At 45.7% G+C, this 27,227-nt stretch overlaps 1 protein-coding gene across 3 annotated transcripts in view; it reads left to right on the top strand.

The window, feature by feature from the left end:
- METTL17 (methyltransferase like 17) overlaps positions 1-27,227 on the top strand; it is a 244,738-nt gene that overhangs the window by 133,250 nt on the left and 84,261 nt on the right. For all 3 annotated transcript variants that reach the window (XM_078644984.1, XM_078644986.1, XM_078644985.1), the window contains exons 5-9: positions 1,153-1,234; positions 2,312-2,385; positions 9,425-9,519; positions 18,988-19,058; positions 19,478-19,585. In XM_078644984.1, the coding sequence (XP_078501110.1) occupies positions 1,153-1,234; positions 2,312-2,385; positions 9,425-9,519; positions 18,988-19,058; positions 19,478-19,585 (430 nt within the window). The remainder of the gene's footprint in view (positions 1-1,152; positions 1,235-2,311; positions 2,386-9,424; positions 9,520-18,987; positions 19,059-19,477; positions 19,586-27,227) is intronic.

Raw genomic sequence — 27,227 nt, forward strand, 5'->3', positions numbered from 1 at the left:
GGAGATTTCTTTGCTGGCATCAATGCAGTCTGCTAGAGTGGCACATTTGGTACTTCGTATCATTTGATGGCAGTGTCTCAAAGTGGATTTAAACTTCTCCTGTCTGCATTGTCCAGACTCATTCTTAATTTGTGCTCCTGTTTTTTACAGTGGCTTCCCTGTATGCCTATTGACCTGGGGTCTTCATCCTGTTGTATTGCTGTGTTTGAGGCGGGCAGGGAGTCCGTGCAGGAGGTGATCCAATTGTTGAAAATCTTGCTGAGGCTTTGGGGAAGTTGTTGCTGTGTTCCAGTCAGTGGATGCTGAGACCGGTGTTCTAGTCCTTGTCAGTTATGTTGTTCTAGTTTCAGGAGACTGATGTGGCGGTGCCACTCTCTTTATATTTTTCTCTTTTGTAGGCCATTATCCTGGACTTGCGCAAATTTCTTAAGCTCTTTTTCCTCTTTGACTAATGTAAAACAGCAATAGGGGTATGTTTAAGTGTGTTTCTTCACACAAAGGCTTGTGATCAAATCCTATAATTTGTAAGTGTGTGGGAACGAATTATAACTACAGAGCTGACCACTAAATAGCAGGGAGATGCACTGCATGTGAATCTACAACACATATCAAAATTCAAAAGCAGTGTTACCTGTAAATTACTTGTTTCTTAGCACCTCGGACAAGTCCTTTTGCTCTTTCCTGTGCAGTTTAGTACAACCACCATAGCATATGCGTGATGTGTTCAGAGGCTCCTCCCTGCACATTTTGTGTCTGTTAGCTCCTAGGCATGCTGGGCTAGTACAACATGCCACTGCAGGCTGCTGCCTCCTAGTCTCCCCATAAATGACCAAAAGAGGTGCTGGTCCTAAACACATGGGCACAAAATACACTGTGTTGCGAGGGGAAAGGGAGCATCTAATAACAAAATGCAATTTGTTTATATAGATGTCTATATGTAATAGAATGTCCTGTACTCTGGAGCAGTCAACGTTCTTGTGTGTTCTGGGTCAGTCAGCTCGCTCTTCTGCCTTTGGTAGTTTTATCTATGCTACTAAGATATGCCATAGTGTTTTTCTATGCTAGGTTTTCTTAGCCTTTTGGTTCTCATGCATTTGGCTTTTAGACCCAGGTCTCTGACTTGTATTTTAATTGCTCATGGTTTGTTGACAGGTACGACAAGGAGCTGAGCGTGCTATACCTGGCAGCACGGTTTGGAGGAGTGCATGCTGCTGTTTCACGAGCTTTCCATGAGGTGAGTGAGATCAAGTTGTTCTGTACTATCCAGGGGTATTATATTCCAGGATGTCATTATCTGCCGGGTTTGGGGGTGGCGCTTTCCAAAACAGGTAATCATAAAGCCCGCGGGCTAATCATTGCCCTTCACATGACTTCCAGGTTTTAACCTTTGGTTCGTTTTCTGTACCTGAAAGGATCTGCTTCAGCAACATCACAATAAATGGAAAGGTGACTTGAAAGTGTCCTGTGACTTTCAACCTTGAAAAACATTGAATATTAGTGGTCCATTTCTATAATTAACTCCATATTAGACTACTCTAATGCCCTATACTCCAGACTCAACTGTCCATGTGGTGTCTGCTTAAAGAGCCCATAGCAGCCCTCGGAGCTACTACTGGCCCCAGAGAGAGAGCATGTGTCCTACACTTGTGTAGCACTCTGCTGGTGGCAGACATCTACTTCAGAATGGGTTGCCTCTTCTTTGCCTAATGCCTAAATCCTTGTGCCCTGGTTTACCTAAACCTAACAGTTACAGCTTTTCCTTCCTTGTCGTAATCTTTTTTGTACAGAGTAGCCTTGCTATCTTTACCCAAGTACTACCTCTGTTCACATGGTGGGTGTTTCTTCTCTATAGAAGATTGTCTAGACTTCTGATCTCCCTCACTATGGTCTCTCATTGTTACATAATTTGTCTGTGAGTTAGGTTAAGTCTTTGATGGGTTGTTACTCACAGTACAGCGCATAAGGACTTTGATACATACAGCAACGAACTGAGCCTGTTGCTCATAGAAAAGATTGTTGCCCATTGAGGAACGAGCAACAAGGTTACTGCACAGGAGTCAAACAAGACTATTGCATGACATTGTGTAATATAGGATTTCTAATTTCTTAGTTATTTGGATTTTATGGTCTAGTTCTATACTTTAGTGCACTAATTATGGTTTATTCTATAACATTTTTACATGCAGCATAAACTCAGATCAGGGACCGTGCATGTTGAAGATGTACCACTATTTGGCCTGATAATTGTAATCAAGTAATTACAATTAGGTAATAAAAGTATGTCTCACTGCTGTGCTTGTTTACTGTGCAGATTAAAAAGCGGGTGCCAGATTTTTTACCACAGACACTGCTGGACTTTGGCTCTGGAACTGGCTCAGTAACCTGGTAAGGGTTCCTTTAAGATTGTTGTTAAAGAAGGCAAATCACACTATTTACATTTGTCTAGAAACGTACAGACAAATCAAAGATTTTTTAAATATATATATTTGTTGGCTTGTGTGTGCTTTCAAAGCAGCACAAGTAGTCAGGAGTGTATAAATCTTGCAGTACACTTTGAGAAAGTTCCTGATAGCATTTAAGGCATGTGTGTTCTAGTTCCTTCATCATCCACTTTTTCTTTCGTATGCTGCAGGCATCTCAGTTACTTCTCCAAAGAGGGTTTATTCAGTCTGGTATTTGGTTAATCAAGCGCAGGATTGACAGTCTTTCATCCGATACAGAGTAACTGAGAGACTCCATTTAAAGATTAACGAAGATCCAGATAACTTTACTATCCCTCTGGGGTCCATTTTGATATTAAAACAGGCACTGAATAACTATTGCCCTCGCCTATATATATAGAAGTTGGCAACAACAATTGTACTGATTTTTGGATTGTTTGATGTAAAACTCAGGAGTCAACTATATTTTACACAATAGTCCTGAAGATGGTCTCATGGACGAATGCTTAGAGACTGAAAAGTCGACTTTAAAACGTTTTTTATGGAAATTAATTTATGAGAGTAAAAGTGTATACATTTGTGACATTAAAGGACCTACCAAGTGTTTGCGTTATCCTCTTGTTGCATTGTGGGTTTAATTGTGTAGTACCCTTTATGAACTTTGAAAGAGAAAATTATTTTTATATACACCTGTGTTCTTGTATATCTTTTCATGTTGTGATTTAGTCATGGGTTCTAATTTTATAAAGAACTGAGAATTCTAGAATTATATGCTGCATAGGATTTATATAAGAAAATTAATTAATTGGCAAGTTGATGTAAAACTCTTGCACTGAATAATGTAAAGAAATAATATAACTAATTACTGCAAATAAACCCCTGGAAGGCACTTTTACCCGATCATTCGGTCCTCCCAAGAGGCTTAACAAGCATTGGCGTAGCCAGTAGGTCTCGCCTTTGGGATGTTGTATGTTTTTAGTTATGTTTTATATTATTGTATGTGCCTTGTGAGACGAGCAACTGCAGCGTGTTTGTGTGCATTGAGTGTGAACGTGCAGCCTACTCTGTGCCTGCAGAGCAGCTGGAGGTTTGGGCCGAGGAAGGACTCCAAGAGCCACTTAAATGCTCTTTCCTGCAAGAAGGGGGCGGTGTTTGTAAGCAGAGGCCTCGCTACCTCTGCCGCCACTGTCAAAATACGATTCTGCTGCCTTCCTCCTTCTACAAGTCAACAGCAATGGGCCTAGCATAACAGCGAATGGGTTAAAAATATGAACGGCATCAGAAAAGCTTCACCGAGACAGTGGTATGAGATGTACAACTGATAATTCAGCTATTGCAACTCAAGTTGTACGTTTTTATTTTTTCAAATTCGTAATCATGCTACCATGTTGGAACGCAGTGCACGTCAGAGTGCTTTCAGACCCAGGGCACAAGATGGGGGAAAGAAAGAGTAATGGTGAGGAGCATATGATGGAGGGGGTCCCGAGTGGCCTGGAGTGAGCAAGAAGAAAAGGAGGTGACATTTGGAGAAGGGGGGAGTGGGGTGAGGATACAGAGCACAACTGATCGAGGTCAAGGGTCAGATAAATGCAGAACTGAGTAAGGGAGACCAGTATCGGAAGTGGACAGACATTGATGGTAGTGTTTCTGTGTGTCATCCGCACAACACTATGGGACTGGCCTTCCACACTTTAATTGAATTGGCTGCCCGTGCTAGGCTGGGAGTGCTCAAGCACAGAGGCTCGGTTGCTGCACTGAGGCCTCAGAGGTTTATGGAACTCAATCATTTAAGGAGCCGTGAGCTTGCACAAGCATATTTCTGGTATAGCTGTTTTCTGATACTGGCACAAAATGAGGAGTAAACTACTCACACATGATAGTTCCCAGTGAGGTCACTGTTGTGTAAGGCCAAAACATAAGATAATGTATAACGAAACCCCCAGAGAAACAGCATAAAGGAGCATTGGCAGGGCTGTGCGTGTGCATGGCCTGAGAGAGAATGACGCGCGGGAGAGCAGCGGGGGCGAGTGAGCAGCGGGGGCGAGTGAGCAGCGCAGCACGGCGAATGCCCTAATTGAAAACAGATGGTGACATGACCCCGAACAGATGACGACCCTGCACGTAACCGCAAGCCATAGGCCGTCGGTGGATACATTTCCTTGGAAAGGTGGGACATGCACCCACCTTTGCCCAAGTGCGTGCTGTCTTTTTAATAAAGTGGTACAAAAGGGGGTGGTGATGGACGGAGCATCTGAACTAATCAAACACTCACACCCAGTCAACAGATCTGGGTTTAATCCATCACCGTTCTTTAGCCCACTCTGCCACCCCAGTTCAGACATGGCCATATGCAAATCAGTCTGACCCTGTGCCTCACGGAACAGTCCAGCCCGAACTGCCAAGCCCTGCCTTCCCTGGACCGGAAACAAGCTTCCGAGGACCTGTTTCTGGCATTTCAGCCGTCTTCAGCCCGGCTTGCTTGAATCCAGTGACAAAGTTTGCAAGGGACTCACGTCTGAGCATACCCTGCCACACTTATGGCGAACAAAGTGGTACAAAAGGGGGAGGTGATGGACGGAGCATCTGAACCAATCAAATACTCACACCCAGTCAACAGATCTGGGTTTAATCCATCAACGTTCTTTAGCCCACTCTGCCACCCCAGTTCAGACATGGCCATATGCAAATCAGTCTGACCCTGTGCCTCACGGAACAGTCCAGCCCGAACTGCCAAGCCATGTCTTCCCTGGACAGGAAACAAGCTTCCGAGGACGATTTCTGGCATTTCAACCGTGGCAAAGTGAGTCCCTTGCTCACTTTGCCACTGGATTCAAGCAAGCAGGGCTAAAGACCGTTGGAAAGCCAGAAACCGGTCCTCGGAAGCTTGTTTCCGGTCCAGGGAAGACATGGCTTGGCAGTTCGGGCTGGACTGTTCCCATGAGGCACAGGGGCAGACTGATTTGCATATAGCCATGTCTGAACTGGGGTGGCAGAGTGGGCTAAAGAACGGTGATGGATTAAACCCAGATCTTTTGACTGGGTGTGAGTGTTTGATTGATTCAGATGTTCCGTCCATCACCACCCTCTTTTGTACCGCTTTTGGCCACCATAAGTGTGGCAGGATATGCTCAGACGTGAGTCCCTTGCTCACTTTGCCACTGGATTCAAGCAAGCTGGGCTGAAGACTGCTGGAATGCCAGAAACCGGTCCTCGGAAGCTTGTTTCCGGTCCTGGGAAGACATGGCTTGGCAGTTCAGGCTGGACTGTTCCCATGAGGCACAGGGTCAGACTGATTTGCATATAGCCATGTCTGAACTGGGGTGGCAGAGTGGGCTAAAGAACGGTGATGGATTAAACCCAGATCTTTTGACTGGGTGTGAGTGTTTGATCGATTCAGATGCTCCGTCCATCACCACCCCCTTTTGTACCGCTTTTAACACCATAAGTGTGGCAGGGTATGCTCAGACGTGAGTCCCTTGCTCACTTTGCCACTGGATTCAAGCAAGCCGGGCTGAAGACGGCTGGAATGCCAGAAACCGGTCCTCGGAAGCTTGTTTCCGGTCCAGGGAAGACATGGCTTGGCAGTTCGGGCTGGACTGTTCCCATGAGGCACAGGGTCAGACTGATTTGCATATAGCCATGTCTGAACTGGGGTGGCAGAGTGGGCTAAAGAACGGTGATGGATTAAACCCAGATCTTTTGACTGGGTGTGAGTGTTTGATTTATTCAGATGCTCCGTCCATCACCACCCCCTTTTGTACCGCTTTTGGCCACCATAAGTGTGGCAGGGTATGCTCAGACGTGAGTCCCTTGCTCACTTTGCCACTGGATTCAAGCAAGCTGGGCTGAAGACTGCTGGAATGCCAGAAACCGGTCCTCGGAAGCTTGTTTCCGGTCCTGGGAAGACATGGCTTGGCAGTTCAGGCTGGACTGTTCCCATGAGGCACAGGGTCAGACTGATTTGCATATAGCCATGTCTGAACTGGGGTGGCAGAGTGGGCTAAAGAACGGTGATGGATTAAACCCAGATCTTTTGACTGGGTGTGAGTGTTTGATCGATTCAGATGCTCCGTCCATCACCACCCCCTTTTGTACCGCTTTTAACACCATAAGTGTGGCAGGGTATGCTCAGACGTGAGTCCCTTGCTCACTTTGCCACTGGATTCAAGCAAGCCGGGCTGAAAACGGCTGGAATGCCAGAAACCGGTCCTCAGAAGCTTGTTTCCGGTCCAAGGAAGATATGGCTTGGCAGTTCGGGCTGGACTGTTCCCATGAGGCACAGGGGCAGACTGATTTGCATATAGCCATGTCTGAACTGGGGTGGCAGAGTGGGCTAAAGAACGGTGATGGATTACACCCAGATCTTTTGACTGGGTGTGAGTGTTTGATTGATTCAGGTGCTCCGTCCATCACCACCCCCTTTTGTACCGCTTTTGGCCACCATAAGTGTGGCAGGGTATGCTCAGACGTGAGTCCCTTGCTCACTTTGCCACTGGATTCAAGCAAGCCGGGCTGAAGACGGCTGGAATGCCAGAAACCGGTCCTCTGAAGCTTTTTTCCTAAACCAGGGAAGACATGGCTTGGCAGTTCGGGCTGGACTGTTCCCATGAGGCACAGGGTCAGACTGATTTCCATATAGCCATGTCTGAACTGGGGTGGGAGAGTGGGCTAAAGAACGGTGATGGATTGAACCCAGATCTTTTGACTGGGTGTGAGTGTTTGATTGATTCAGATGCTCCGTCCATCACCACCCCCTTTTGTACGTCTTTTTAATAAAGACGCACCCAAAGCCCAATAGAAAAAATGCTAAAAAAAGAATTTAAAAACACGGACAAGCGTGTGAAAAGTCCAGAGTGATTCCGAGAGGTCGTTTTCCTAGAGTAGTGCATGTGCGCTGTGCTAGGACCGACCTAAAAAGCACAACAGTGCTACCTCTCCACTACTTCCTGCTCCTCCTTTACCTTCCCTTCCTCCTCCTCCTCCACTGTCTCCTCCTCCTATATCTCCTGTGTTGCCTGTGGCATCAACACAACACTCACCTAGAGGTTCTTCGCACTCAGGGAACGGGGACAGTCCTAGAATACCTTATGACCTGCACGGCTCAGACTCTTGGGATGATTGTGATATTGAACCCCCTGCAGACGCAGACTCCGATTTGTATCCTGCTAAACCTTCCCCACTGGATGATGTCATTGCATATCATGAGGTATTACCCACTGCTGCCACTTTTCCCAATGTCAAGCTACACGTGAAGCAGGAAAAAGATGATTTCCTTGTTGAAAACCCTTTTCTCCACTCAACACACACTCCAATATCTTCCAGTGCTAAAAGGGGTCAAACCAGCTACCACGATTTTTAAGGAGCCAGTCAAGAATTATCACACTTAGGGTAAATAGGAAATATAACGCTTCCCTTAGTGATTCTCCATATAATTGTGGCAAGTTACCTTCTGACACCCTTGTGGTACATCCTGCTAGAAAGTGTTCCAGCACCCCGAGCACTGGTGATGCACCCCCACCTGATTGGGAGAGCAAGAAAATGGGTGCTGGAAGAAAAAGGGCGGTAGCACACTCTTCTTCTCATCAGTGAATAGCCAACTCCATTCGATTGCCCTCCTGATATGACCGCACTCAGTGGGTCCAAATGGCAGATTTGGTAGAACGTCTTCCAGAACAGTACCCCAAGAAAGGTCGTCCGCAATAAGAAGCATAGTGAAAGGTTATCTTGAATGCTAATATTCTATGTGTTTTAGACGCTGCAGATACAGCCGCATGCAGCATGAATTCCAGCATTCTTTTGCGACGCCATGCAAGGCTGAGGGTTTCTGGGTTTAAACCGGAGGAGCAACAACACTTACTAAATGTGCCTTTTGATGGAGAGCATCTCTTTGGCTCTCTGGTTGATTAGATGCTAAAAAAAAGGCCCGATACGGTTAATGGAACAGGCGCCCTGCAAACACCTCCCACTCGAGGCACCATTCAGCACTCAGAGTTTTGTGGCAAATCCAAAATGCTCACTTCAGAATCCTCTGCCACATTCACCAGAACACTGCACCAATTCCCCTCTCAGGGTTGATACAAGGGTGGATACCAGGGCAATAGAAAGAGTAGAGGTGAAAGGGTGGGGTTGTGGCTAGCTGGCCAATATGGCGGTCCTGTAATCTGGCGACCCAAAAATAATCCTGTAAATTCCTCCAAATCAGGTGCCCTTTATCCTGAGAACAGCAAAATAAACAAATGAGGGACTGAATGCTGAGCAATGCAAACGTTCACCCCCAGTCACAAAGATCTCTGTTTAATTCATTGTTCTTTTGCTCACCACGCCACCCTTGTTTGGACCCAGCCATATGCAACTCAGTCTCGACCCTGTTCCTTATGGGAACAGTCCAGCCCTAACTGCCAAAGCAGGTCCTCCCTGGACCGGAAACAAGCATTCTGGGACGAGTTTAGTGGCATCACCCCATATCAGCTAGGCTAGCTCGAATCGAGTGGTTCATTGAGCACGGGGAACACGTCTGGGCATACCCTACCCACTTAGGGCGACAAAAGCAAAAGAAACAAATGCTCACTGCGCAACTGGATTCAAGCTAGCCCACCTTGAATCCAGTGAAGTATGTTCCTATTTCAGTGTTGCTCTCGTATTGTTTTATGCTTTAGATTGGCGGATTGCTCACCAACCCTCCCACTGCTCTCTGCTTCCACCTAAACTAGTTCACGTTTCAGGAAAACCTTCTTAATCCTGATTCCAGATTGAGTGTAATGGGAACAGTAATGCGTGGTCAGAAATACATCTCTTTGTGTGGGACTCCCTGCCTCCAACACCCTAGTAGTATTTTTATCTGGTGTTCGATCAGGTTGGTACACCAAAATAGGCATTGCTAAAAAGTGTTAATGCCGTTTTTAAATGTGAGTCCTGTCTCCCTGTTTAGCACATTGATGGGGTTACCCCTTTCCTATTGGGTAAAGTGATTTTCTCTCTTGCAGGGCAGCACATACAGCCTGGGGGAGTAGCGTTCGGGAGTACATGTGCGTGGACAGCTCGGCTGAAATGAATGAGATATCAGAGTTCCTGTTGAGAGGTGAGCACTTACCCGTATGCTACCAAACCTGGTTACTAGAAATGCTGTACTGCGTCAGATCTTTATACCAGTTTAGTGGTGTCCATTTTCACAGCTCACATAGTCAGGTGACATTTGGGAAGAAGTACTGGGTCTCTGACCCCCCTAAAATCAGACACTACTCGACTTGTAACTGAATTCCGCCAGAAGAACTGCTGTGCTGGTTAAAGGATTCAACTGGACTGCTGATCTGGAAGGCCTGCTTTTCTGTTTGTTGTCCTGCTCCTCTGTTTGTTGCCCTGCTGTTCTCTGATCCTGCTGAAGGAGAGCTGGACTCTACCTTCTCTCCAAGTGATCTCCAAGGGCTTGTTGGTTGAGATTCCGGGATATTTATGTCTCTACCCCTGCTCCTGTGTCTGGTTCACTGGAAGTGGCCCATATACTTACAACATGAATTTTAGAGATTGCAGAGATCAATGCATCAGACATCGTATTTCCGCTGCAGCTTGGTTAGATCAACACATCCCCTCGAATGTGGGCAGAAACTGGCTCATCACTCAACCCCTCTCAACGCCTCTCAACTTTGGCACCCCTCTTCGGAACTGACACTTCACCTTCACTGCATGGAGAAGATAGATGCATTGGCGGTCCTCGACGTTGACACATCTTGCTGCATGCGACCAGGAAAGGTACTTTGTTCATTGGTGCCTGCATGAGTCCTGTAGCCAGCTGGTGCTCCACCGTGGTCAGCCCAAACTTTGACTTTGCCCCGGATTGGTGCAACCTACAGTAACCTTTCCAGCGATACTTACTTCTTAGTGCTAGAAATCATTTTATTCTTAAAAATCCATATCTCATCTTCTGCATGTTGGATTTTTTTGTCGTTTTGGTCTTTTGATTTATTTCCAGTCACAGTGTTCGAGGCATGTGGGCTGCTAACATTCATATCTATTGCATAGATCGCCGCCTAGTGTTGGGTCCGGATGATTGCACATTGTTGTCCTGGAAGAGTCTTCGAAGTATCACGAGATAGGTGGCTCCTCCCCTGGACTACAGTGCGCATGGGCATCGACTCCATCCCCAGATTGTTTTTTTCCGCCATGGGGTTCGGATGTGATTTCGACGTCTCCTGTTCGGAATCGATAAAACAGTTTCCTTAAGGCCAAAAGGCCTTCTTTACTTCGTCGGTATTGTTCGCGTTCGGTCTCGTGTGTACTCCAACTCCTCGAGTCGGATATCTGAGGAGTCGGGTGACTCTTCGGTCATCGAGGCCCTGTCGACGCAGCAAGACCCCGACGACACTGCGATGGAACGGAGTCCGTTCAAGTTCTGCCCCGTGTGCGGTTCGAAGTACCCACACATCGACGTGCATCCTGTATGCAACAAGTGCCTGTCGCCGGACCACAACGAGGCCAACTGTATGGCCTGTTCGAAATTCAGGTCGAAGAAGACGCTCAAGCTTCGGCGCGTGGCGCGCCTCGAGGCCAAGCGATCGGCACCGGCGCCTGTCGACATCTTCGTAGACCCCGAAGCAGACGAGCAAGAGCTTCACCTGCAGATCTCACCTGCATAGGCCAGGACCTAGACGAAAACGTCGAGGAGGTAGGGGACGACGAAGAAGCTTATGGGGCCATGGAAGATAGCTCGGAGGATGAGCTATGCCCCGTATGTACAATTACTAAGGCTCAGGTCACGGGATCGCCTCACGGCCTTGCCCACGACCCTACACCTCAATCCTCGGCCCCGCCTTCTGGCCCGGCTACGGACATACTAACGGAGCCTCCATTACCTAAATCGAAACCGAAACTAAAAACATCGGAATCGAAAACAATAAAGATGGCCGACACACCATCGAAACCGAAGACGTCTGCGACACCATTGGCGCCGTCGTCCTCGGAGACATCGAAGCCGAAGAAGGCTGTCGAACAGGCTAAGGTACCGAAAGGGGTAAAGGAGCCAAGCTCGAAGAAGGTCGTCGAGCAAGTGTCAAGCAAAGTGGTCGAGTCGAAGTCAAGGAAGACTGTCGAAACGCCTTCAGCCACGACTACCGCACCAACAGGCAAACGGGCAGTCGACGCGAAGTCCGCGAAGGGCACCGAGCCAAAGTCTGGAGCCCCGACGCTAAAAGAAAAGGCTGTCGATCCGAAGCCTGCGGCGTCGACGCCTAAGGCCGTAGCAGAGGGCCCGGAGTGTAGTCGTCGGGGGCGCGTCTGCGTCTCCGGCGACCAAAGAAAAATCGTCGACGCTCGGATCTTCCCCTGTAGGTGGACCGAGGTCATCGGTCGGATCGACAAAGCCATCCGCTTCTTTTACTAAGCAGGTAGCAGACTCCCTTAAGCGGATACGGGAAAAGGGGTTGACGTCAGAGCCGAAAACGCCCTCGGTACCGCAGTCGATAGCTCCACCGAAGAAGACTTCGACGCCGATACTTTATACTCTACCGCCGAAGGTGGCGCCGAAGGCCTTTGCACCTCGATCGGTGCCAAAGGACCCAGAAGGGTCGGGGAAAACGCAACAAAGTGGACGTTTCGATCGACACCCTTCAATAGAAGAGCAGTCGGAACATTATATCGACGCCGACACGGGAAAATTAACGCTCCACAAGAGAAAAATTACTTCCAAGCCTGTGGAGTCGTTTGTAATACCTCTAAAGAAAAAGAGGCCAGCGCCAGAAACACCAGAACTCGTTGAACCCATTCCTCCAAGACCTAGGAGGAGTCCAACACCTTCACCCATTTGCTCAGATGGAGATGAGGGTGAACAGGATGAAGAGTATAACTTTCCTGACAATACTGACCCTGATGAGCAGCAGGACTCGTGGGTAGACTCTGGTGATCAGGGGGACCAACAAGTGGTACATGACGCACAGGTTTATGGTGTGAAAACTTCTCCAACAGAAGACTCTGCGGCATTTAATGCCTTGATTGAAAGGGCGGCTACAAACCATAAGGTGGAACTGCATGCCGACCCTGTGGAAGTTGACTTTTTGTTTGACACTTTCTCTACATCAGAAAAACTGTGAAGACACTTCCTATGCTCAAAGGGGTTCTCAAGCATGCCACAGACATTTTCAAGGAACCCACGAGGGCAAGGGTGGTAAACCCCGGATAGAAAAGAAATGCAGACCGGCACCTGGAGACCCAACTTGTATACGGGGCCAGTTGCCTCTGGACTCTTTGGTGGTCTCCAATGCCCGCAAGAGGGCGAATTCACAGACCACGGGTGAAGCTCCTCCCCCAGACAAAGAGTCAAAAGTGCTGGAGGCATTGGGGAAAAGGGTGGCAGCGCAAGCAGCCAACATCTGGCGCATAGCTAACACACAAGCCCTGTTGGCCAGATATGATAGGGCACACTATGACACCTTAGAGCAGCTATTACAACACCTTCCAGACAAGTTTAAAGAATGAGCTGAGATGCTAATACAGGAGGGCAAGCTCATTTCCAGCGCTGCGATCAAATGTTCGCTCGATTGTTGCAGATACTGCAGCAAGAGTGATAAACACTAGTGTGATGTTGAGGCGTCAAGCATGGCTCCGCATCTCAGGGTTCAAGCCAGAGATCCAGACAACCATCCTCAACCAGCCCGTTAATCCAGACAGACTGTTTGGCCCAGAGGTTGACACCACCCTCGAGAAGATCAAAAAAGATACTGAGACAGCTAAATCCATGGGTGCGCTTCAGTCTCAGCAATTCAGAGGGAACACTTTTCGTCGCTCAAGTTCACGAGGTGTTACCAGAGGACACTTGGCACAGCAGACGCAATTCAATAGAGGAGGCGCACAGTCCTCATACCCCAAACAGGGTAGAGGAGGTTAAAGAGGAAACAGCGCCAAGGGCAGAGGCAGAGGCAACAACAGTTCCCGTTCCTCTGCTGCCAACAAACAGTGACTCTCTGTCACTGCCCCCCGACCATCTAACACCCGTCGGGGGGAGACTCCAACAGTTCCTGCCAGTCTGGAAGTCCATCACCACAGACAGGTGGGTAAGGAAACTTATCCAGTTCGGCTATTGTTTGGAGTTAACGTCCAATCCACCCAACATACCCCCAAGACAACGTCCTATGTCAGCAGAGCACTTGCACTTATTGCAGCAAGAAGTCCTTGTGATGCTGCAAAAAGGCGCAATAGAGCTCGTGCCGGTGGAGGAAGAAGGCACAGGGGTTTATTCCCTGTACTTCTTAATCCCAAAGAAGGACGGCTCGCTCAGACCCATTCTGGACCTACGCCCCCTCAACCTGTACATACTCTCAGAACACTTTCACATGTTAACACTACAGCAGGTTCTTCCATTGTTAAACCAGGGAGACTTCCTCGCAACCTTGGACCTCAAGGATGCTTATTTTCACATACCACTCCACCCATCCCACAGAAAGTACCTCAGGTTCACCATACAAAACAGGCATTACCAGTTCAAAGTCCTACCCTTCGGAGTGACCACTGCCCCCAGAGTGTTCACGAAGTGTCTGGCGACCGTGGCAGCGCACCTCAGGAGACAAAACATACATGTCTACCCTTACCTGGACGACTGGCTCGTTCAAGCCAAGTCGGCACAGCAGTGCGCCACACACATGTCCCACACCATTCACCTCCTTCACAGTCTGGGGTTTTCGTTAAACTATCCAAAGTCGCACCTTCAGCCAGCCCATGTGTGGCAGTATCTGGGCGCGACAATAAATACTCTGACTGCTACAGCTCAGCCGAACCCAGCGAGAGTCGACAACATCCAGTCGCTCATCCAGAGGTTCAGACCGCAACACTCACTCCCAGCGAGAGTGTTCATGCAGTTGATAGGCATGATGGCCTCCTGCATCTTCATAGTCCCGCACGCGAGATTGCTTATGCGTCCGCTCCAAGAATGCTTGGCGCATCAGTGGACACAGGCTCAAGGACAGTTAAAAGACCTAGTGTTGGTGACCGGTCGGGCATACATCTCTCTGCACTGGTGGAATCCACACAACCTTTGCAAGGGCCGACCGTTCCAAGAGCCTGTGCCACAGATCATCCTGACGACGGACGCTTCTCTCCAGGGTTGGGGAGCTCATGTGCTCCACTACACGGTGCAGGGACTATGGACGACACAGCAAAGGAAGATGCACATCAACTATCTAGAGTTGATGGTTATCTTCATGGCACTCAAGTCCTTCAAGGTACATCTGTGCAACAAAGTCGTGTTGATCCGGACGGACAACATGACGGCCATGTACTACATCCAGAAGCAGGGAGGTACGCACTCTCCACAGCTGTCTCATCTGGCTCAGAGCATGTGGAAGTGGGCCATTCAGAGGAACATCTTCCTCATGGCGGAACACCTTCCGGGCGAGGACAATCAGATGGCGGATCTGCTCAGCAGGTACAGCCATCAAATGCACGAGTGGGAGATACATCCATCAGTACTCCGCCCGTACTTCCAGCAGTGGGGTCATCCAGAGATCGACCTGTTTGCGACAAGGGAAAACGCAAAATGCCAAAGCTTTGCGGCCAGGTTCCCTCACCCACAATCGCAGGGAAATGCGATATGGATGAACTGGTCAGGCAGATTTGCGTACGCTTTTCCCCCAGCACCTCTCATTCCGCTGGTGGCAAGAAAACTAAAGCAACACTCGCTGACGCTCATCCTGGTTGCTCCAACGTGGGCACGCCAACCGTGGTACACCACGTTCCTAGAACTCTCCGTGGTACCGCATCAAAGGTTGCATCTCACACCCAGGCTCTTGACGCAGAACCATGGCGACATTCAGCACCCGGATCCGCAACAGCTCAATCTGGCGATCTGGCTCCTGAGGTCTTAGAGTTTGGCTACCTTAACCTGCCTCCGGAATGCATGGACATCATCAGGGAGGCAAGGAAGCCCACTAAAAGAGCTTGCTGTGCTGCAAAATGGAAGCGGTTTGTCATTTACTGTACAGAACATCACATTAACCCGCTAGATGCATCCATTCCTAACATCATCTGTTATTTGTTACATCTTTACAAATGCAATCTAGCGTACGCTTCCATTTGGATACACTTATCCGCCATAGCGGCTTATCTCCAGAACAGGCAGCATCTCTCTGTTTTCAGGGTGCCTGCCATTAAAGCCTTCCTGGAGGGACTGAAACGAGTGATTCCTCCCAGAACCCCACCAGCTCCTGTGTGGAATCTCAATGTGGTTCTCACTAGACTGATGGGCCCACCTTTTGAGCCTCTACATTCATGTGAGATTCAGTTCTTAACATGGAAAGTGGCTTTCCTCATTGCTATTACATCTCTCAGACGTGTTAGTGAGCTACAGGCGCTCACAATACAAGAGCCATTTATACAAATTCACTCAAACAGGGTCGTGCTCCGCACTAACCCCAAGTTCCTTCCAAAGGTGGTGTCACACTTTCATGTCAATCAGACAATTGAACTGCCCGCATTCTTTCCAAAACCGGAAACAGTAGCAGAAAGAATGCTCCATGCGCTGGACGTCAAAAGGGCATTGATGTACTACATTGACAGAACACAACAATTTAGAAAGACACAGCAACTTTTTGTTGCCTTCTCAGCCCAGCACAAAGGTAACCCAATTTCCAAGGCAGGAATAGCCAGGTGGATCGTTAAATGTATTCAGATTTGTTATCAGAAAGCTAAACGCACTTTAACGGTCCCCCCCAGAGCACACTCCACACGCAAGTTGGGAGCCTCCATGGCTTTCCTGGGGAACATTCCTTTGGAAGACATTTGCAGAGCAGCCACGTGGTCAACACCACGCACGTTTACCAAACTTTACTGTGTAGATGTGCATTCCAAGCAGCAGGCAGCTGTAGGACAGGCTGTTCTAAAAACTCTTTTTCAGACTTCTGCAGCTGGCACGGGCGGCCGCTGTTAATGGAGGGACTGCTATGTATTCTATGCAATAGATATGAATTTAGCAGCCCACATGCCTCGAACTGAATATGCTACTTACCAGTATGCATCTGTTCTTGGCATGTAGGGCTGCTAACATTCATATCGCCCACCCTCCTCCCCGGTGCCCGTAGCGGCTGCAGATTATTTCTTGCATTCAATCATTAGCATGGACATCAGTTACACTATTTCACTCCATCTCTGACACAATGGCTAAAAACAATCTCGGGATGGAGTCGATGCCCATGCGCACTGTAGTCCAGGGGAGGAGCCACCTATCTCGTGATACTTCGAAGACTCTTCCAGGACAACAATGTGCAATCATCCGGACCCAACACTAGGCGGCGATCTATGCAATAGATGTGAATGTTAGCAGCCCTACATGCCAAGAACAGATGCATACTGGTAAGTAGCATATTCATTATTTTTCTAAACTGTTGTGAAGTCTTTTTGTGGTGTTTGTACTGTGTTACTGTGCTAGTTATTGCACAAATACTTTACTAATTGCCTTCTAAGTTAAACTTACTTGCTCAGTGCCAAGTTACCAGAGGGTGAGCGCAGGATAATTTAGGTTGTGTCGTGACTTAACCGGACTGGGATTGTTGTCCCTACTTGGACAGAGTGTGTTCCTCTGCCAAGTAGAGACACAAATTCTAACCGAGACCTACAAAATAAATTACAATGTCCTCACTTCCTCCAATCTTCAAGGTTATGAATATCAAATCCACACCTACATTAAACTGTGCGCCAGAACTACCTTGAGAAAGAGACCCATGAATGCTAGATAAAGCATAATCAAGCCCATGTAAGCATCTGTCTAGGCTCAAGAAAAACACCTCTCATGCCCATGTTTTTCTGCAATTTGGATTGCTAAAACAAGATCTTGCAAAGCAGAGAGCCTTTATTAGATTTTGCAGTAATCTGAGAGAGGCCCCTAAAATACTTTTAAGTAATTTTGTTTGTGCATAGATTGGGAATCCTAAATTGCACAATCCTTTGCTGACATATTGGAAATCAGCCTTGAATACAATTGTCCTTTTAAATCTGTGGGAAATGACTAGCACCAAGGCGGCATTCAGGAAACTTGTAAATAACTTCTTTGAAAAAAGTCTCCTTCCAACAAGACATGGATAACGAAAAAATCTTCTGCTTCGTTCGTAATAACATCTTACAAACAAAGCCACAACAATATTTGAAAAAAAGGTAATTCTTTGCTCTTGGCACTAAAAGTTATCTCCTACAGAAGGCGCTCCTTTCCCATCGAAGGCCTAATACCAAAACTGAAAGAAGCCTGGCCTACGCAAGGTAGCAGATTATCAGCTAGATTCATCAAGCTTAAATCCGCTCGCAAAGGGGCAGATTATCAGAATCTGCCCCTTTGCGACCGGTATTTTTGCATTTGGGATGCATCATCCCAAATGCAAAAACCGCTAATCAAGAATTCGCTAAATTGCGATTCTTTGCATTTAAGGAATCTCAAATTGAGATACCTTAAATGCATGAAAGTGAAAAAAATAGCGAATTCGCTATTAGGGCACGCAAATTACCATAAAGTACAACTTCATGGTAATTTTCAAAAACTTTGAAAAATGCACTAAAGTGCATTTTTCAAAGTTTCATGTTGCCCACACACATGCCCTAAGGGCATGTGTGTGCGCAACATATGTGCACATATCAATTTCAGGGGTGCAACAGGGTGTCCTTTGGACATCCCTGCACCCTTGAAATCTCAATCTCAATTTGCTAATCGCTAATTGCGATTAGCAAATTGAGATTGTCTTCCCATTCATTCCTATGGGCATCTAGGCCCATAGGAATGAATGGGGAGATATTCCTTAATTGCGAGTCGCAATTTGCGAGTCGCAATTAAGGAATTATTTGAAATCGCTATTTTTTTTAATGATTTCTTGATGCATAGCATTTTGCTATTCCTTAATAGCGAATCAGTATTTTTCGCTATTGAGGAATAGCAAAATGTGTTCTTGATGAATCTGGGGGTAAGTGTCTAGGAGAAGCAGTCCATTCTACATATAATGCGTATATGGTCAACATCGAAAGGTCTCCTGAGGAAAAACCTTTGGCTACATTTTAATCCGCTAAACACTACAAATTTCAGGCAAGCTCTAATTCAAGTTTTGAACCACTAATTTACACAGCTGATCTGTAGATGTGTGGAATTTATGGATTTGGTTATGCAAGTGTTATCATAAAATCTGAGTATGTAATCACCATTCAAAATTACTAAGTAATTTGAATACTGTTTTGTGATATTTTTGATCGTTTTGCCTCATATACGGTTTTATTAGCCATACAATCGAATATATATGTATTGTTTTTCATTTGGTTCTATGTATCACTTTTCAAAGGCTGATGAGGCTGGCTTGCACTATAGAAATACACCTAAAGAAAGGAATTAGAGAAATGGTGATGTCTAAAACATAAAGTGACCAGAAAGGCTTCTGCACAATTTACTCCTGAAGTACTCACCTATTCCACTGTACATTGCTGAACATGTTTAGCCATACTCTGTGTAATTCTAAAGACCATGTCTAAGTTCTGCAAACTGAGTATAATTTGTAGAATATGGCTAACCTGTACCTAATGTGTCTACCTATTCTTTCAGGCGGTTCAATGTCACGCGATGCGCGAATGCCAGGAGTATATTTCAGGCAGTTTCTTCCTGTCTCTCCCAAGGTACTGTGTATTTTATGAAGTTATTTATACGTACATGGATGTACTACATAGTAATTGGTATATCTAACAATGAAGTTGCGGTAGCAAAAAATATTAATGGGCACTTAAAGGGCATATAAAAAAGTGACTCTTAGAATCCCAACAGGGACTTCCTGTAAGCACTTGTACGTGAAATAATACTTCTAAGCTCAGGGAGTTCATAAAAATCTAAGATTTGATCTAAGATTTGTTTTGACTATGAGGGCCTGTTTCCAGTCTTAGTTGATGGCTTAGAATTACAAAATAAGAGAATGTGATGCTCTGGATTCCATGTCATTTGAATGTTCAAGAGCTTACTGTAATTTGTTATGTTTTGTTTCTATTGTAAAAACTGTCTTCTTGGCAACTAGTGAAACAGATAATACTTCCATCTCCTTTAGGTTGGGTATGACCTGGTTACGTCCGCATACTCCCTAAATGAATTGCCAAGTCAACATGACCGCATAGAGACGATCCGAACTCTCTGGAGGAAAACAAATGGTTTCTTAGTGAGTATCTTATCCCGCTGTGTTTCGACCTTTTATTGCAGGATACATCAGTGTTTCAAATGCAGATATTTTACGAACTGTTCAAAATGCATGTGTTGAACGTTCTGTGTTTGGTTCAGCCTCTGAACATATTGACAAGCTTTAATCGTGTTCATAATTCAGTTAATTTATTGTGCTGCATTACTTTTCCTTTTTCATTAAGGGACTGGATATGCATTTGTGAAAAACACAAATTTGCCATTCAACCTTACACTGGCTGAAGAGCATACTCGAAGGGTATGGCAGTAATGACGTGATCCCAAAGAAACCGAAAACAGTTGTGAATCCATAGACCAATGCTATGTCTCGTAAGAAAGCAGCCTCAAACTTTAGGATGAATGCCAAGATCCATCGAATATGGAGTGAAGTATATATTTCACTGACTCCACATTTCAAACAGTGCAATTCTTGGCCAAAAAGGTCTAAAAAATGGCTACTTTGAAGGAATGACTGTCCTTTTACAAAGACTGTCCTCATCTATGTGCAATACGGTCTTCTTCGAATCTGGGCTCAATAGCAACTTGAGTATTAATCAGTATTCATGCAGGTTTCACATGAAAACCGAGAGTCAGTGGTTGTGAGAAAACAGGACCTGTTCAGTGTTCTCCTATTTTGACTACTAGATGCTTGTTTTCTGACTCTGATTGTGCCCTGGGCTCTGCTAACCATACCTCGTGCCAGTGCTCTGATTAAAAGTACATGGTAGTTGGGTACAATCGCAATTCGTACTGACAACCTATCTGTAAGTACCAAGTATGTGGTAGGGCATATAGGATTAGCGGCCCATTAGATTTAATGCCCTCGAGTGTTCACTGCTTCCGTGCCTGCTTCCTTTTAAAAAACCAGCCCTGCCTTACAGGCTACTTTTAAAATAGAATTATATGCAAATTCGACTCTGGAATTAAAGGTACTCAAAAAGTAGTAACTTGCCTTATTTTTACATATAGTTCACCCCTAAGGTCTCCCCTAGGTGCCACAGAGGTAGGGTGCCTTGTAACTATAAGCTGAGACATTATAAAATATGCTTTATATGTCCTGTTGAGGGTAAGACCGTCAATTTGGTGTCCCCCCTCCGCCCATTGTAATGCATTCGCGCCATAGGCTAACACGGAAATACTTAAAGTATAACTATTGATAAGAGTGAGCTAAAAATATAATCCAAGGACTTAAAATAATAGTTATGATAAATGCAACAACTTGCCATTGGTAGGTTTGTCATAACTATTACAGAAAAAAGTTGTATAGAACTTTCTTCTCTGTTAGCCAAGATCCAGCCTTCCAGCAACCCTGCTCTGTAGGTGAGTCTCTGCCAGGCTGATCCAAGCTGTCTTAATCAGGTGTTATGTTATGTTATGTTATTTTAATTTATAGAGCGCACGTATACCCGTGGGTGTCTTGGCGCTATGGACAAGCGAGGGGGTCTGCACTAGCGGCTAGTTCTGGAATAGCCAGGTCTTCAAGCCCTTGCGAAAGCCGATGAGAGAGGGGGAGTTTCTAAGCTCGAGAGGAAGAGAGTTCCAAAGTTTGGAGGTGTAGAAGTGAAAGCTGCGCCCACCCCATTGCACAGTGCGGATTTTTGGTACCTGGAGAAGTTTAGAGCCTGAGGAACGGACGTTCCTGGTGGGTTCGTACCGAGAAAGCAGATTTTGGAAAAAGATTGGTCCTTTATTGTTTAGGGCTTTGTAGGCTAAGGACAGAGCCTTGAATTTAATCCGTTGCACCACCAGGAGCCAATGCAGCTTGCGAATTTCGGTGGTGACCGAGTGGTTTCTGGGGATGTTAAGAAGAAGTCGAGCAGCTGAGTTTTGCACACTTTGGACTTTTTAAGACATTGTTTCTGTGCATTTCCTAATAATCCGTTGCAATAGTCCAGTTTAGACTGGATTAAGGCTGTAACTACAGTTTTTCTGGAATCTGCTGGAATGTATGGAAGAATCTTCCTGATCTTTTTGATAATAAAATGGCTTGCTGACACAGTAGCGCTGGTGATGAATAAGAGAGAGTTTAGGGTCCAACCACACCCCCAAGTTCTTAACTTTTTCCGCCTGTCTAGGGGGTTCACCCATCTCCACTGGCCACTAAAGGTTGCCCGGCGCGGTAGAACATTGCCAAAGGTCATGATCTCAGTTTTATTAGAGTTTAATTTAAGGCAATGGGTGTTCATCCAATGGTTGATCGTCCGCATGCAGGTTTGAAATTGTGCAGCGGGAGATGGTTCTTTTTAGGTTGAGGCTACCGTCGCACTGCGAAGCAGTGGGTGGAGCCGAAGATTTTATGACTTCTACAGTGGGGCTTTAACCTGCCTCTCTCTTCCATTGGCTAGCTTCGTAAATGGAGGCTAGCCATTGGAAGAGATGTGTGTCAGAGCAGATTTGTGGGCTTTTCTTGCTTTTTTAAGCCCCGCCCCTTTTTGTTCGTTATTCGGAGGTGGGCGTTTAGTTTTTTTATTTTTTTACCCGGATGTTTTTCGTCATTGCTAACCTCGTCCCGGTCCCGCGTGGTTGTATCCTGCCCCCCTCCCGCTGTCCGTCCCCCCTCGCGCTGTCCGTGTCTCCGTTCCCGGCCCCCCCTCCCGCTGTCCGTGTCTCCGTCCACTATCACGGCACTAACGTATCTTTGTTAAGGACGAGCGTTTCTTCCAAGACTTTCAGCATCTGAGTTCCACAAACGTCTCTCCAGCTTTTTCTAGGCTTGTCAGCCGGCCAACCCCACCCCTCAGTGGGGGCTCTTTGTCGGCGGTATCTCTTGCCGGATGTAATTTCGGGCCCCTCGTGATATGGTGGCTACTGTAAAGGGTCACTCACCCCCTCAGTGGCAGACGAGGACAAGGAAGGCATCTCAGCATGTGTCCTTGTTCTCGGATTGGAAACTTGTGTTTTTTCGCCTCCTTTGTGCTCTCGTTTCGCCCCCCCGGCTCTGGTGCTGAGACCGGGGCCCGGCGCATGGTTTCGGTCCAAGGATCTCGGTTCGGGCCCCGGGTGTCGACCCCCGTGGACACCCGGATCTTTGCGCACCCCCGGATCTTTGCGCACCCGTGGATCATTCTGGGAGACCAGTGGATTACCCCGATCGGGCCTCGGATTCACCGTAGAGTCCGGTGGGCTCGGCGGGCCTTGATGGGGCTGCAGCGGCCCTAGCATGGGATGGAGACCCGGCATGTGACGGTGAGTGTCCGACCCCCTGCCCGGAGCCTCCATTAGCATCATTAACCTTTATCTGAACTAAGACCCCCCACCACCACCAAGTGTCCCACCCACCCCCCTCCCTGCCTGCATGCAGGCTCCGCCCCCACAGACCCCCGCCAGCACCACTTCCAATCCTGATGTCTTCCATGGAGGCTTGTCCTATTAGCCATGAACCCCTCAACCCATTACCGCGAGTGGACCCCGTAAAGAAGCCAGGACCATGCATCAGCTTCTAGACCCCCCCCCCGCCGTACATCAACGGCGCCGGAGCTGTGTTCATACTATGCGTTGAAATGTCCTGATTTTTGACACCTCGAATGTAACCCGCTGATTGCAGCGCACAGAAACCAGAAGCACGAGGGTGCCTGGGCACCCTGGCTCCAGCTCCTCCTATTAGCAGAGATGAAAGGGGAGTCCTGGCGTCTGTGGTTTGGAGGGGGGCGGCTTGTGTGTTGTGAGGCGGGGTAATCAGAACAGGGGCAGCGGGGCCCGTGGGAGTAGAAATGTCTCCAGCAGCTGGAAATGATTACGTGCAGTGCCTTATAAGGGGGCTCCTGGGGTCGAGGAGCTGCATTCCTTGTTTAGGGTGGTAGTCTCACTCCTTGTACTCATTAACGCGGTTTTCCCCGGACTGGGCTTTCCTGTGACCTCCTGATGCATTCTGGGTTTTGTAGGCTTGGTTTAATTCCACTGAGTTTTCAACATCAATACCTCGTGTAGCAATTAACTTGAAGTAAAGGGCCCGCACTGGGCGCACGGGGTCTGTGATGAACATGGAGTTAGTTAGGTGGTCACCCTTTCTCTATGCACCCCAAGCCTGTGCAGCCCACCCAGCCGCCATGGACCGACCATCATTAGACCACATCTGCCATCATCAGCACCTTTCATACACCATCCGTCTTCGTGGACCACTCACCGTCACGTGCTCCGCCACTACAACCCCTCATCATGCGTCTACCACTCTGGAGCCCTACTCATACGTCTGTCACACAGTGGGACACTCTACACACACCTCCACCACCGTGAACCTCTCGTGAGACATCTCTACCACTAAAGACCCCGCATCACACATCTTTCCCACTGTGAACCCCTCAACATACATCTCTGCATCTACGCAACCCTTGTGTCACACATCTACCACCATTCACCTCTTTTTTTTTTTTTTTTTTTTAAACCATTTTTATTAGTTGCAAGAGAGAATATTTACAATACTTAAATCACACTAATTATACATACACATATGAAGAAAAAAAAAAACAGTGCATATAATATTCATTGTATCTTGAGGAAAAAAAAAAAGAAAGAAGAGCATATAAACGTGCCGGTATCACAATACAATCATACATTTAGTTTATGAATGATCCCCATATTCTTTCCTTTCGTTCTAGGGTTTTTGGGCCTCTAAGTTTAGCCAATGATAGCTCCATTGTATAAATTTCATGAATTAGATACCACCAATCCATAACAGTTGGGGGTTCTTTTGATATCCAAGTTCGCGCAATGGCCAATCTCGCACAAGAGAAAATAATGGTTATTAGATCCTTGAAATTGCTGTTATTATCTTGTATATCCAGTAAAATTAAATGGGCAGATATTGCCGGAAAAATTATTTGTTTTTTGTCAAGAACCTCAGTTATTCCTGCCCAAAAAGTTGAAAGTTTCGGACACGAATAAAGCATGTGTTCAATAGGAGCGGCTTCTTTATTGCATTTTGGACATTTGGTACGTTCATTAGAAATATTACCGAGTGTCCAGTTTGAAATTCTCTCTGGTGTATAGTATAATTGGGTAATAGTCTTGTAAGATTGTAGTCTTAAGCTTGAAGAATGGACAACTCGATTAATTTGTTTAAATGAGTTAGTGATATGGTTGGAGTTAATATTAATTTCCAGCCTATTAGTCCATTTGTCTGCTATCTTCCCACAATCACCAACATGGCCTTTGTTCAGCAAAGTATAGCTTTTACTGATAAGAGATTTGGTGAAGTTCGAATAGATACATTGAAGAATCTCTGATTGTTCGACGTTCACAATTTGATTTTTGTTGATCAAAAAGTCATGTAGCTGTATATATTTAAAGTACATAGTGTCTTTAATCTTATATAGTATTTTTAATGAATTAAAGCTTAGAAAACCTTCCGAACCATAGAGATCTCCCAGAGATTTAATTCCATGATCTAGCCATTGAGCGCTGGCGCCATCAGAAAAAGTATTTGGTAACCCCGGGTTCCCCCATATTGGTAATTCAGCATTAAAAAAAGGAATTTTATTCGTGTCTGAAATTTGATCCCAGATTCTTTTAATTAATCTGACGGTCTTGAATTTAACTCTTTTGTAGTAATTTGGGTCGTTGACCCGAAATAAAAATTGGTTGCTTTGTGGCCCTAACACAAATTGATGGTAGAATAGAGGAGTTTCTTTGGATAAGAGGCTACGTATACGTGAAATAAAAGTAGCAAAGAAGTAAGTTTTTAATTCTGGAAAGTTTAATCCTCCTTTTTCAATAGATAATTTAAGTGCCGTCATTGACCTCCGGGCTTTTTTGTATCCCCATATGTATTTACTACAGATATTTTCTATCCTCCTAATATAAGTTATGTTCAGTTGTAGCGGGATAGATCTAAACAAGTAAAGTATTTTTGGTACTATTTTCATTTTGATTATATTGATGCGTCCGATCAGACTAAGTGGTATTTTATGCCAATTTTTGAGAGTGGATGTAATATCCTTTAGTAGGGGCTCATAGTTTATTGAAATGATTTTATCGATATTCGAGGTGAGTTTCACTCCTAAATATGTAGCTTCAGAACATAGACCTATTATCGGTTGAAGCGGTTTGTAGTTCGCTATTACTTGAGTTTTATTAACATTTAGGCGATAGCCCGATATATCGCCAAAGTCTTTAGCTTCCTTAATTATATTAGGTATAGCTTGTGCCAATTCGGTGGTATAGATGGCAATGTCATCAGCAAAAGCTGTAATTTTTAAAGTATTACCTTCATGTTCTATTGGGATGATACTGTCTTGGATCGTAAGAGCGTTTAAGAATGGTTCTAACGCTAAAGCAAAGAGCAGGGGTGAGAGAGGGCACCCCTGTCTAGTACCCCTTTTTATCAAAAAACTACCTGAGTTATTACCTAGATAGCTGACTATAGCTGATGGTGCTTCATATAGGGATTGTATCCATCTCAGATATTGTCCCTGTATACCAATTGATCTTAATGTTGCCCATAAGTACTCCCACCCCACTCGGTCGAATGCTTTCTCAGCATCTAGCATAACCATTCCCAGTGGGGTGTGAGTGACCGCCGCAACATCAAAAGCGGTTATTGCGGTGTTAATATGAGCAGTAGTATCTCTCCCCACCACAAATCCATGTTGTTGACAGTTAACCAGATCAGGCATAATAGGGGCTAGTCGGTTGGAAAGTATTTTGGCGAAAATCTTTGCATCAGTGTTAATTAATGAAATTGGTCGGTATGATCCCTGTTCTTCTGGTGGTTTTTTTTTTTTCAAAAAGAAAATAATTTTTGCTATGCGCCAAGAAGCAGGGGCACTACCTGTTTCAGCTATAGAATCTATCACCTGATGGAGTAAAGGAAGTAGTTCTTGTTCGCAAATCTTATAGATCTCCATGGGTAGATTGTCTTCGCCAGCGGCCTTACCTAAGGGGAGTGAATGTATAGCCTTTTTTATTTCTTCCATTGTTATTTTAGTATTTAGTATTTTATTTTTCTCCGAATCTATTATTGCGGGTCTGTGAATTTCTAGATAGGATTCTATTGTTTCTAAGGTGGGTGTATTCTCTGGAGTATATAAATAGCAATAGTATTTAGCAAATTGCTCTAAAATCTGTTCTTGTTTTTGATATTTTTTAGAATCCAACCCTTTAAATATTTTTATGGTAGTTTTAGCCTTTTTATCGGCTACCTTATAAGCCAAGATTTTCCCAATTCTATCTCCCCCTTCATATTGTGTTAGTTTATATTTATGTATTTTAGAGCTATATTTTTCTCTAAGAGTTTTCTTTAGGGCTGCTCTTAATGAGATTAATGTTAATTTTATCTCTTCAATATTAGTATTGCCTTGTATAATAGCATCTGCGAGTTGTTGTTCGGCTGTTAGTATATTGGAAGTAGCTAGTTTTTCACCTCTTCTCTTATCTGCATTGTCCCGGAATATATATTGGTGTGTATAACCTCTGATACTACATTTACAGGAGTCCCATACGTAGTTAACCGCAGTGGAGTTAATATTTAACGATATATATTCAAGTATGTGGTTCTTCAAACCCAAGATGAATTTAGGATCCGTAAGTAAGTATCTGGGATATGTAAATTGGCGAGTAGTTGGTTTAGTGTCCAAAATTTTGAATTCAAACAGTATTGGGTTGTGGTCAGAGGTAACTTTGGGACAGAT

Source organism: Lissotriton helveticus, chromosome 5_1 (assembly GCF_964261635.1).
Source record: "Lissotriton helveticus chromosome 5_1, aLisHel1.1, whole genome shotgun sequence".
Classification (NCBI taxonomy): Eukaryota; Metazoa; Chordata; class Amphibia; order Caudata; family Salamandridae; genus Lissotriton; species Lissotriton helveticus.